We start from the raw sequence: 12,494 nt of genomic DNA on the forward strand, positions 1-12,494 counted from the left end.
AGACACCCTTGTCCTCTGTACAGGTGAGGAAGTCAGGGTCTACAGAGGCTAAGTGTCCCAGGTCACCCTGCATGTCAGAGCGAGAGGAGAGCAGAGTAAACACACATACATGCAACAGATAGCTCAGAAGCCAATTACTGGAAAAGCTACAGTAAAAATGTCAAATTAGTTCTACTGTCAAAAAGAAGATTTTGTTTATTTTAATCAATCTAAAGTGTACATAAACACTCAATAATGATGACCAGGAATATCTTAAGTACTCCAGGGTGAAAAAGAAATAAAAAAAAAACACAATTACATGGATATGTGTAGGCATGTATATTTAATATGGAAAGAAAATACTTAGTAGTTTCCAAAAACAGAAATAAAAGTAAAAACAAAAAAAGTCTTACTTAAAGATAAATTTAAAAGGGTAAAGCAATAATTTTCTGATATTTGTTTGCCTAAAAGCTTATAGTTTATATATTTTACCTTTTAGATACAGAAAATACTAGTCTACAAATGATCATGATTAGTGTTTAAAATAAAATATCAAACTCTCCCCAGTCAAAAAGTCTAGAGATATGACAAAAGTGTTCACCAGTGTGACAATGATACAAGTCAGGATTAAATTAACCCCCAGTAAAAATACCAATAGCATTTCAGTACAGACGGAAGGAACACGCGTGTCCAGTGTGCCTTGCCAAGGCAGTTCCACGAGCTGGCTGGTGGAGAGGAAGGGGCTCCACACGGGTGGAAGGTGAAGAAGTACTGACAGCACGGACGCCCTTTTGAGAATTTGGTTTTGAAAGAGAGCAGAGAAATATGGAAGAAACTTGGCAGGGATATAAGATTAAAGGAAAGTTTAAAATTTTCCCCCAAGATAGAAAATATTAAAGCATGTTTGATACCACTGGAAAATTATTTATCAGAGAAGAACGTTATGATGCAAAAGAGGAGAGAAAAAAACTGTGAACAGTACACAAGTGGAGTCTTAGGAGCAGACATGTCACCCATCAATTAAGCCACTGCAACAGATTATGGGCACAGATGCAGGCAGGCTGGTACATTTGGTGGCAGAAAGTTAGGAAGTTCTCCTTTAATTTCTTTTCTCAAAGAAATAAGAAGTTAGACCATTTGTGGATGCTAAAGGGGAAAAAACTGACTGTTATATTAGTACTTTATCAATATGATGATGAACAGCATTTTTAACAACTTGGCCATTTCTGAAATGTGTATACGAGTTAGGTATCTACCTGCTTTCCAGACGAGTCACCTCTGCCTGCAGAAGCTCCTCACTGGTGTGGGTCAAATCCAGCTGGGAGAGCACGTTGTCTAAGTCCTGCTCATGCGTAGTGTACTGCCTTTCAGTCTGAGACTCCTCCAGTGACCTATGGAGGGATACAGAGGACTATTAAAGGCCTTTTATCTTTGCAAACAAAAATAACACACAACACAGGTTATCATCACATTTCCCAACTGTTCTTGGTAACAAAACTCTCTGGGACTCTTCAGTTTGCTTCCTCTTTAGGAAAAGGACACTAGAGGAGTAAAGAGGCAAGAGATATGCTTCTCAAAAATGTTGGCAACAGTTCATTCCTTTCCCAACTGGAACTTGGCCTGATTTTCAAGGGGAAAAGAAAAATTGACAAAAATCACTTTGTTGACACTTGATACCTTGAGTCAAAGACACTAGAAAATTACTGGAGAATTCTGGCAAGAATAGAAATGTGCACCAGAGTTAAATCAAGCCAAATGAACACAGCTCCTTCTATATCATTTCCAGTGCAAATATCACAGCAGTAATTCATTTCAGAAATAAAATCAGTTTTAGAAAATTTTTTAAAGGGCCATCTCAATAGCTGTCTTATTGATAATAAACAGCTAATAATCATGACCTAATCTACCAAGGAAGAGAGGCCTTCCAAAAGATGAGACCTATAATTCCTTTCATATTTGGTATTTGGCCATGGGTACAGATTGACCAAGTGGTTCCTAATTTTCTAAACATCAGAGACTCTAGGTTATAGACCCAAATTGAAGGTAGAAAAGATTAACCACACAAATTTTTACTAAAATTTAACTCAGAAATTAAAACTAAGAGAACCCGAGAGAAACCAAGATGGCGGCATAGGGTAGACACCTGAATGCAGCCTACCACAACAAATTTGAATTTAGAACTGGAAAACAGGGGAAACATCGCTCTGAAGCACCAGACGGCTGGCTGAGAGGAGGTTCTACCATCTGGGAAGGAGAGAGAAGGCACGCTGAGCTTCAGAAACTGAAGGTGCGGAGAACTGTGCATGCAAAAAGGTGGCCACCCGACTTCGCTGCTGGCTTGCTTGCGGAGTGTGGAAAGGGTGGGCCAAGTTCGCTGCTGGCTTACGCCCTGCTAGCTTTCTTGTTCAGAAGGAAAACAGAACCACCCTATTGCTCTGATAGTCGGCACCAGACAGGGAGAGGCCAGACTGTCAGGCAGCAGGCAGAGATCTCTCGGAGGTGTGTGAAGCCAGCAGCCCAGCCATTACTGGTCAGAAACCAGACCCTTGTAGGGAGGGGCTGAATAAAGCTTGTCGGCACCACCCGAGACTCTGCCCCATCCAAGCAGAGCACAGAAGCCCTTCCAGTGGCTAGCTTTCTCGTTCGCCACAAATAGGACTCTCCAAGGGAGGGACAGACAAGAATCCAAAGCTTGTCTGCGCCTATACCAAAGAGGTGCATGCGCCTGCAACCAATCCTGCGGGATTCAACATAGCTTGTCTGTGCCATCCCGAGACTCTGCCCTATCCAAGCAGAATACAGAAACCCTCCTAGCTGAGACACTTCTGATCCTCATAGCCAATTGGCTTGGAGATCAACGCTTCCCGGTGATACCAACAACAAGCAAGGCTTAACAACAAGACTGCACACACAGCCCACAAAGGGCTACAACAAGATTGTCCACCTCAGGTAACTGGGAGGCTTACTCACTGAACCATATAGGACTCCTTAGCACACAAAGCCACCCTACCAACTCGGGGAAGCTGTGAAAATGCCGAGACAAGGAAACAGATCACAAACAAAAGAAATGGAGGACAAGAAGCAATTGGAGATAGAGTTCAAAACCACACTTATAAGATTTTTCAAGAATTTCCTAGAAAAGGCTGATAAAATAAATGAGACCTATGAGGATACGAAAAGGGATCAACTAGAAATAAAGAATACATTGTCTGAAATAAAAAATATTATACAGAGTCCTAAAAACAGAATGGAAGATCGCAAGAATCAAGTCAAAGATTTGGAACACAAAGAGCCAGAGGACACTCCTCCACAGAAGCAAGAAGATAAGAGAATCCAGAAAGTTGAAAATATTATAGTGTAAGAAACCTCTGGGACAATTTCAAACGAACCAACATCAGAATTATGGGGTCCCAAAAGAAGAGAGAGAGCAAGATACCGAAAGATTACTGGAAGGAATAGTGACAGAAAACTTCCCCCACCTGGGGAAAGAAATAGACTTATAAGTCCAGGAAGCACACAGAACCCCAAAAGGGGTTTCCCCTGTTTTCCAGTTCTAAATTCAAATTTGTTGTGGTAGGTGTCTACCCTATGCCGCCATCTTGGTTTCTCTCGGGTTCTCTTAGTTTTAATTTCTGAGTTAAATTTTAGTAAAAATTTGTGTGGTTAATCTTTTCTAACAAAAGGAGTCCAAAGAGGACCACACCAAGACACATCATATAAAATTCTGAGAGCAAAAGACGAAGAGAATATTAAAAGCAGCAAGAGAAAAGCAGGTAGTTACCTATAAAGGAGCACACATATGATTGTCAGCTGATTTCTCAACAGAAACCATGCAGGCCAGACGGGAATGGCAAGAAATATTCTAGGTGATGAATAGCAAGAACCTACAGCCAAAAATACTTCACCTAGCAAAGCTATCACTCAGAATGGAAGGCCAGATAAAGAGCTTCACAAATAAAAAAAAGCTAAAGGAGTTCATCACCGCCAAACCAGAATTATATGAATTGCTGAAAGGGGTTCTTTAGGAAGAGGAAGAAGATATAGATAAAAATTATGATCAACAAATACATAACTATCAACAAGTGAAACTAATAGCCAAGGGAATTAAAAAACCTGATGAACAATATTAACTGGTGAATATAATAGAATCAGAGGTATGGAAGGGGAGTGGACTGACGATTCTTGGGGGAAAAGGGGAATGGGGGGTGCGGGAAGAGCCTGAACAAAAACTGTGCACCTATGGATGAGGACAATGAGGCGTGGGGAAAGGGCAGAGGGTGAGGTGGGAACCTGGTGGAGGGGAGCAATGGAGAGGAAAAAAATGAGGAACATTTGTAATAATATGAACAATAAAGATTTATTAAAAAAAATAAAAATAATAATAAAAAATAAATAAAAATAAAACTAAGAAAACCCATAATATAACAAACACAAATTTATAAATATGCAATATTAAAACTGGATTGATATTTAACAGGAAATATACCTTATGACCTCTACTGTGTGTTGAATGTCGGTTGCTCTTAATTTTGCTTGTAGAGTCTCCTTTTGCATTTTTGTGTCATGGATGAAATTTTCTTGAGAATGAAGAGTTGCCTTCAACTGTCTCTTTTCTTCCTGCAGAACCTACAAAATACTCAGATAAAAAGTCAGATGTTATTACAATTTTTCTATTTCAAGAGAAAAGGAAACCAGGGAATCAGATTGAAAACTCTTTAACAGGTATAATATTAATAAGAGTATCAATATCTGATCCATCAGCAATAGAATAGGGAAGAAACCACAAATTTTGGAAATAGTTCTAGGTTAATTAGTCTCTCTTGAAACACACAAACACACATTTCCCCCAATTATAGCAATTTTAAAACATACCTCTAACATTTTTTCAGATTCCCTCAATTTTTCTTCTTTTTGCCGCTGCTCTTGTATAACAGTCTTATTGGTTCCAACCAAGTCATTGACCCTCATGGTGAGGCGCTCTATTTCCAACTCATTGGCACAGATAGTGTCATTGGCCCGCTCCAGCTTACTGCTCAGGTGCTGAATTTCCGACTGGCGGGACAGCTCCACAGACTCTAATTTCTGTTTTCGGTTGACAAGCTGAGCCTAGAAATACAGATTGCCAATTGGTAAAAGTGAAATGATAAAAAAATAATCAATGAATAAGGAAAATTAAAATGAAACTGAGTTTTACTTTCATAAAAATGTAAAGTATCAGCTCTTCAAAAATATATCCCATTCATGATATAAGAAATGCACCATCAAACAAACAAACACTTCTCATGATAAAAACTTTCTCAACTTGATAAAGACTATAAAAACTGTAAAGCTACAGCATAGAGAATAAAACCAACAATATTGTTAATAACTATGCATAGTGTCAGGTGGGTACCAGGCTTATTTGGGGATTACTTCGTAAATTATATAAATGTCTAACCACTATGCTGTATACCTGGAACTAATATAAAATTGAAGGTCAGCTGTAATTAAAAAATAAAAGAGAATTAAAAAACAAAGAAAAACTGTACAGCTAACATTATACTGAATGGAGAAACTTGAAGCTCTCTCATTAAGATCAGGTATAAGGCAAGGTTGTTCCCTGTCACCACTCCTTTTGAACATCACACTGATATCCTTGCTAATGCAATAATGCAAAAAAAGGAAATAAAAAGTAAGCAGATTGGGAAGAAAGACACAATTTGTTCACAGATAATATGGCCATCTATGTAGAATATCTGGAAAAAAAATCAACAAAAGAATTCCTGAAATTAATAAGCAATTATAACAAGGTTTCAAATACAAGGTTAACATATAAAAGTCAATCACTTTCCTACATACCAACAATGAACATGTGAAATTTGAATTAAAAATATATCATATACATGAATACCTAAAAAGCATAAATTTAACAAAATATGTACAATGTCTATATGAGAAAAACTACAAAACTCGAATGAAATCAAAGAAGATGTGATTTCATAAATAAATAGGAAGGTATGCCTTGTTCATGGATATGAAGACTCAATATTGTCTGGATGTCAGTTCTTCTCAATGGGAACTGTAGATTCAATCAAATCCCATCAAGTTACTTTATGGATATCAACAAACTGATTCTAAAGTTTATATAAATAGGTAAAGACTAAGACAATAGAAATATCCTAAAAGAAAAATGAGCAAAAGACACAATTTACAAAAGGATGGAAATGGCCATCAGCAGATGAAAAAAATGTTCAACCTCATGCATAATTAAAGAAATACAAATTAAAATGAATAATCAAACATCATTGTTTTTCACCCAACAGACTGGCAAAGACAAGCCTAAAAGTAAGGGAAATTAAAAGAAATAATAGTGTCTAATATTGAAAAGTGAGAGAAAATGTACATTCTTAAATATTGCTGGTGAAAGTCTATATCAGTACATCTTTGGAAAGCACTTTGACTATATATGTTAAAATCTTTAAGAATGTACAAACTACTCTGATGCAGCAATTTCACTTCTAGAACCATTTCCTAAGAAAATAAGTAAGTAGGTACTCCTAAATGTTTATATTGATATAAGGATGTTCTCCCAACACTCACTATTTACAAGAGTAGAAAAGTAAAAAACTAAATGTTCTGCAACAAGGGATTGGTTACATAAATTATGGTACATTAAATGGCAGACTGAACTTCTATGCAATCATTCTGACCACACATTTGTTGACATGTCATATTTAAAAAAAGAAAACTTTTCAACTTGTGAAAATAAAATACGGTATTATAAAGAGCTTAGCATATAGTCTGTCACAGAGTAAGCACTCTATGTTTTAAAGTTGTTTCATAAAAAATTTCAAAGTACAAATATAAAGAGAATAAAATGATGAACTCCTATATATCCCATCACCTATCTTCAACAATTACCATTTTTCCATTCTTGGTAAATTTTAAAGTTTGCAACTATCCCTCTCTTGTGATACATATACATGTTTTTCTACCAAATGTATATTGAATGCAATGTACACTGCATATAAGCATAGAAAATGTTGGAAGAAATTTACTCCAAAATAATAATCATTATAAATCTCTAAAGGATGGAATTATAGGCAACTTTATTTAATTCTCATTTCATCTACATTTTCTTATATTTCTAAAATGATCATGTGTTATGTAATTTTAATAGCTGACTAAAAGAAAAGAACTCAAAAAAGTACATAAATCAAAGAGTGAGAAGTTATTCTGAGGTCCACTTTTAAATGTTAAGAAACAAAAGAAAAAAGTTTACATCAAACAGTTTTTTAAATTGGGGGGGAAGTATTATATGTTGATATCTACTTATGTAATTTCCCAGATTTTCTACCTCACTGTTCAAAGCGACTCACAAATGAACAAAATGCAATTTGTCAACTTTTATTGGATTCCAATTTGAGCATAGAACTGTAAAAGACAGCTGGGGAAATCTGAACATACCAGATATTAAATTATATAAAAAGTTATTATTTATTCTGCTAATGTGATACTGGTATACTAAAAGCATGGGGTTTTTTACTCTTTTTGTTGGGAAAAAAGACAATGTCTGTTACAGAGTTTGTAATATTCCAGCCAGAAATAAAAAGTAGGGAAGGCTGAAACAAGATTAGCAAATGAGTTGTTCAATGGGTACAGAATCTTAGTTTTTTGCAAGTTGGAAAAGTTCTAGACATCTGTTATTCAATAATCTGCATGTACTTGACATTTCTGAACTATTGTATATACTCTTTAAAATGGTTAAGATGGCAAATTTTAACGTGCTTTTTACCACCATATTTTTAAAACTGGCAAAATGAGAACTATTAATGCTGGGTACTGGTATACAGAAATTTATTTAAACGTTTGTTTTTCTTAAATGAGGATCATACAGCTCTGCTACATACTGAATCACAGAAAGATTTCATTTGGTTGGTTTGCTAAGGGAGAAAGAGAAATATAAGGAACATGTTTTAACTTAAATAAAAGTATGAGAAGAATAATTCAAATACCCTTAGAAAACAAATGTTGGCTTTTTAAAGGCCTATTATCCTAGCCCTAGCTGAATTTTGGTACATAAAAATCTCATTTTTACTGACAATAAAGTTTTAATTATGCAGAGTAATCACAATAGTAATTTGAAAATAAAGGGTCTGCAATCAATAATAAGTACACTCTATAGATGAATAATTGAGAACTATTAAAAGCTCAGTTTTCTTTTTTGCCAACCTGAAGGCTACAATTAGAACATAACGATATCTTATGTGTATTTGTATTTGTTTAGTACTTTAGTTCAGATAAAAAAAAACTCAGGTCTAGACATCCAGGATTTTATTGGCTCATTCTGGCATGTAGCTTACTGCAGCTTTAAAAACAAATTACCTCCCACATTCTCAATGGAGTCACTCACAGCAGAGCCATCAGTGGTAGTTTATCAGCAGGCTGGTACTTCAGGGGGATGTCAAAAGCCAATACATTGCCCTAGTTAGTATGGCTCAGTTGAACGTGGTCCCATGCACCAGGAGGTTGCCTGTTGAGTCTCATCCCATCCCAGTCAAGGGCACACGCCCGGGTTTCGGGCAATATCCCCAGTAGGAGGCATGCAGGAGGCAGCCAAGTGATGTAATCCTCTCTCACACTGATGTTTCTCTCTTCCTGTCCCTTCTTCAATAAAAAAAAAAAATACACGTATTTAAAAAAAAAAAAAATACATTACTGAGACTTGAAGCAGAGAATAAGCAGATTTTTTGTTTTAAAAAGCTTCCTTTCAGTTCTCTTAACTTATTCAATCTATTCCCTCCTTGTATAAAACAGATAATTACCAATCTCAACAAATTATCATATAAAACAGATAACATATAACTAAATATTCTAGAGAACTGCATCTAGAAGAGGCATTGGATAGTGTCTAGCACATAATAGATGGTCACAAATATTCATTTTCTTTAATGTTTCCCATTATTTTCTTAGTTCTTAATTGAAAAAGCAAACAAACTGAAATTGTCCCAAAAAGAAATATTGCTAAATTGGTGGCTATGTATTTTGGTTTTGCTTACGCTATTAGTTCTTCATTAAAAAGCAGTTTGTACCAGTGTTCTAAAAAGTGTTTCTGTTGCCACAAAGATCCTGCTTGTAATTAGTGTGCACACCAATGTGAATACTTAGCACGATGTCCAAACAGGGAGACTTGCTGAAGTTCCCAGCTGAGATACCTCAGCCCAAGTACCCCAGTTACACAAGTCAGAGCAAGACACAGCCAGAAATAGCCAGAACAAGTAAGCCAGAGACACAAAGACGGAGAGAGAACAGGGGTAGAAAGAGAAAAGTGGAGGGAGAGCAATGGAGATCAAGATTAGGAGAATAAACATGAATGTGAGAATAGAGCGAGACTGAGAATGCAAGAAGGTGACAAAGACCGCAAGAGAGAGAGCATGAGTGAGGGAAAGGAAGCCAGGGAGTAAAGCAAAGGAGCAAGTGGGCAAGTGGATGTGGATAAGCACACATGAATTACATCAAGCTATTTCTAATTTAATCAAAACCTCTCTGCCTCCCATTCTTTTAAAATGCCTACATCCTACCTGAATGATCTCTGATTGTTCAGCCAGAGCTTTCCTTTGAGCCTCCAGAGATGATACCTGCTGTTGATAAATCAAACGTTGCTTCTCCCAGTCCAGTGATTTTTGACGATATTCCTGAAAAGGCAATTAAATACTTAACTTCTAAGTGCTTCCCCTTGCTGTCATACCTCCCACATTCACTTTTTCTTTAATTTTCCCCCACGTCCCTGGGTACACATGCACCTTTCCCCACAACAGGAGCCCATTACTCACTTAGCTAATAGGACTGTAGAGCAATACTGAATTCCTTACATACTGTGTGTCTGGGTATCTGCCTTTCTAAATTAAACACCCTAATAGTGAAGAGAATGAAACACAGAGGCTAAATCTGGTTCATGGAGATGTTCATAGATTTGCTGCCACCTAAAGGCTGTTATAATTTTTCAGTGACTTTTCAGAAAACTGATGCTAAGATAACTAAAATTTCAAAATATGATTACAAATATCCCTTGCTAGCCAAATTCTCTTTTTTTAATCCTCACCTGAGGATATTTTTTTAATTGGTTTTTAGAGGAGGGAGGGAGAAAGAAACATTGATCAGTTGCCTCCTGTACTTGCCCCTATCTGGGATCAAATCACAACTTAGGTATGTGTCCTGACTGGGAATTGAATCCACAACCTTTTGGTGTATGGGATGATGTTCCAACCAACTGAGCTACCCAGCCAGGGTGCTATCTAAAGTCTTGATATCCAAACCCAGAATTGAACAGATACAAATAACTTTTCAGGTAAGTCCTCTGGTAGCCCAATTCTTATTTCTCAGTATCTAAAACTCGGGAACCAAATAGACCCAGATAGCACAATATCCTTTCAAATGCAAATTTTTACTCTCTCAACAGAACAACTGCGAAGACTTGAATAACAAGGGAAATCTGTACCAAATTTTAACAGATATGATAGCCCAAAGCAAACAGTTTAAAGTTAATGATAAAACAATAGTAACTTTGAGTTGCATGATCAAGAAAATTAGCCCAATATTTATGAAAACAGGGCAACTCAAAGGGAATGAAAACTCAGTCTTTCTGTTACTGTCCTTCAGAACCTGCAACTCCAGAAATCTCATGCTAACTTGGGGTAATTATTGTTAACCAACCGTCAGATCATCGCTCATTCATTCACTTGATCATATATGCCAGGTACAGTTCTAGGTGTTAGGGATATAATAGCTAACAAAACAAAAAAACAAAAATCCCAGCCCCACTCAATGTAAAAGCAATAGACAATACATTCATTGTATGACTACTGTGGTTGTATGTACATTGGTTGGTGATATAACTGATGACATGAAAATCAAAGATGGTGTTTTCCAGGTAGAAAGAAAAGAGATTGGTCAGGAAGTAGTAATGAGGAATTTGGGGGGGGGAAGGGGGGGGGGAAAGCCCAGATATCACTGCAGAGGGCCAGAGAGGAAGCAGTATCTCTGTAGTCCTCAGATTCTAAGCTCTTCAATTGTATAAAATATTGAGATATAGAAGAATATTAAACAGAAATTGCAATTCTAGGTAGTAATAATACATTGGCCATTATCATTTAACAGGTTACCGTGAGTAGAAACATGCAAAGATGTTGACCAATGTTTCTCAAATTAGAATCAGCTAGAGGAGCTGGATAATATGCGGATTCCTAGGTCCTACTGGATCAGCATCTCTGGGAGCCTGGAGAGGGCCCTGGATGGTTCCTAGATGCACTAGAGAACCAATGGCAGATCAGAGGAGGGGATGGCAGATTCCAGGGAAAAGAGTGTCAGCCCCATGCTGCTCCTTCACCTACTCTTGGCAATGTTAGCTCACCACATCCCTTAGGAACTTCAGGGACTCCATACAATCCTATCTAATAAAAGAGTAATATGCAAATTGACCATCATTCTAAGACACAGTTGGCTGCCCCATGTGGTCAAAGATGACTGCCCCCATGAGGACACAAGATGGCCACCATAAGATGGCTGGCAGGGGAGGGAGTTGTGGGCTGTTGGGGGTGACCAGGCCTTCAGGGGAGGACAGAGGAGGGCTGTTGGGAGGGGAGGGGGGGGATCCTGCAGGGGAGGATAGTTGGCGGGGGGGCCCAGGCCAGCAAGGGAGGGCAGTTCGGGGGGACCAACCCTGCAGGGAAGGACTGTTGGGGGGGACCCAGGCTTGTAGGGGAGGGTAGTTAGGAGTGATCAGGCCAGCAGGGAGGACAGTCAGGGGAGACGAGGTCTGCAGGGGAGGGCAGTTGGGGGTGATAAGGCCAACAGGGAGGACAGTTAGGGGTGATTGGGCCAGCCAAGGAGGGTAATTGGGGGAGACAAGGACAGCAGGGGAGGACAGTTGGGGGGAAGAGGGGCAGACCTGCAGGGGAGGGCAGTTAGAGGTGACTGGGCCAGCAGAGGAGGTAATTAGGGGAGACCAGGACAACAGGGGAGGGCAATTGGGGGGGACCAGGCCAGCAGGGGAGGACAGTTGGGGAGAGAACCTAGGCCTACAGGGAAGTTGAGGGGACCAGGCCTGTAGAGGAGGGCAGTTGCAGGGGGAGCAAGCCTGCAGGGGGAGCAAGCCTGCAGGAGGGCAGTTAGGGGCAACCAGGCCAACAAGGGAGGGCAGTTAGGAGCAATCAGGCCAGCAGGGGAGCAGGTAGGCATTGATCAGGCTGGCAAGGGTGTAGTTAGGGAGTAATCAGGCTGGCAGGCAGAAGCAGTTAGGGGCAATCAGGCAGTAGGCAGGCAAGCTGTTGGGAGCCAGCAGTCCTGGATTGTGAGAGGGACTAAATGGACGGTTGGACATCCCTCTCACAAAACAGGGATTGGGCCTTAATGGACAGTTGAACATCCTTCAAGGAGTCCCAGATTGGAAAGGGTACAGGCTAGGCTGAGGGATACCTCCCTCGCACCATGCATGAATTTCGTGCACTGGGGCTCTAGTCCTAAATAAGAGAGGAATA

General features: G+C 38.8%; 1 protein-coding gene across 15 annotated transcripts in view; it reads right to left on the reverse strand.

Annotated features, from left to right (window-relative positions):
* CEP63 (centrosomal protein 63) overlaps positions 1 to 12,494 on the reverse strand; it is a 51,979-nt gene that overhangs the window by 11,937 nt on the left and 27,548 nt on the right. For 13 of the 15 annotated variants that reach the window (XM_036431385.2, XM_036431381.2, XM_036431386.1 and 10 more), the window contains 4 exons: positions 9,540 to 9,653; positions 4,852 to 5,085; positions 4,466 to 4,605; positions 1,236 to 1,370 (listed from right to left, as the gene is read on the reverse strand). In XM_036431385.2, coding sequence (XP_036287278.1) covers positions 1,236 to 1,370; positions 4,466 to 4,605; positions 4,852 to 5,085; positions 9,540 to 9,653 — 623 coding nt within the window. The remainder of the gene's footprint in view (positions 1 to 1,235; positions 1,371 to 4,465; positions 4,606 to 4,851; positions 5,086 to 9,539; positions 9,654 to 12,494) is intronic. The other 2 variants (XM_036431383.2, XM_036431380.2) reach the window with 1 other exon arrangement.

This window comes from Pipistrellus kuhlii, unplaced genomic scaffold, assembly GCF_014108245.1.
Source record: "Pipistrellus kuhlii isolate mPipKuh1 unplaced genomic scaffold, mPipKuh1.p scaffold_m20_p_11, whole genome shotgun sequence".
Taxonomy (NCBI): domain Eukaryota; kingdom Metazoa; phylum Chordata; class Mammalia; order Chiroptera; family Vespertilionidae; genus Pipistrellus; species Pipistrellus kuhlii.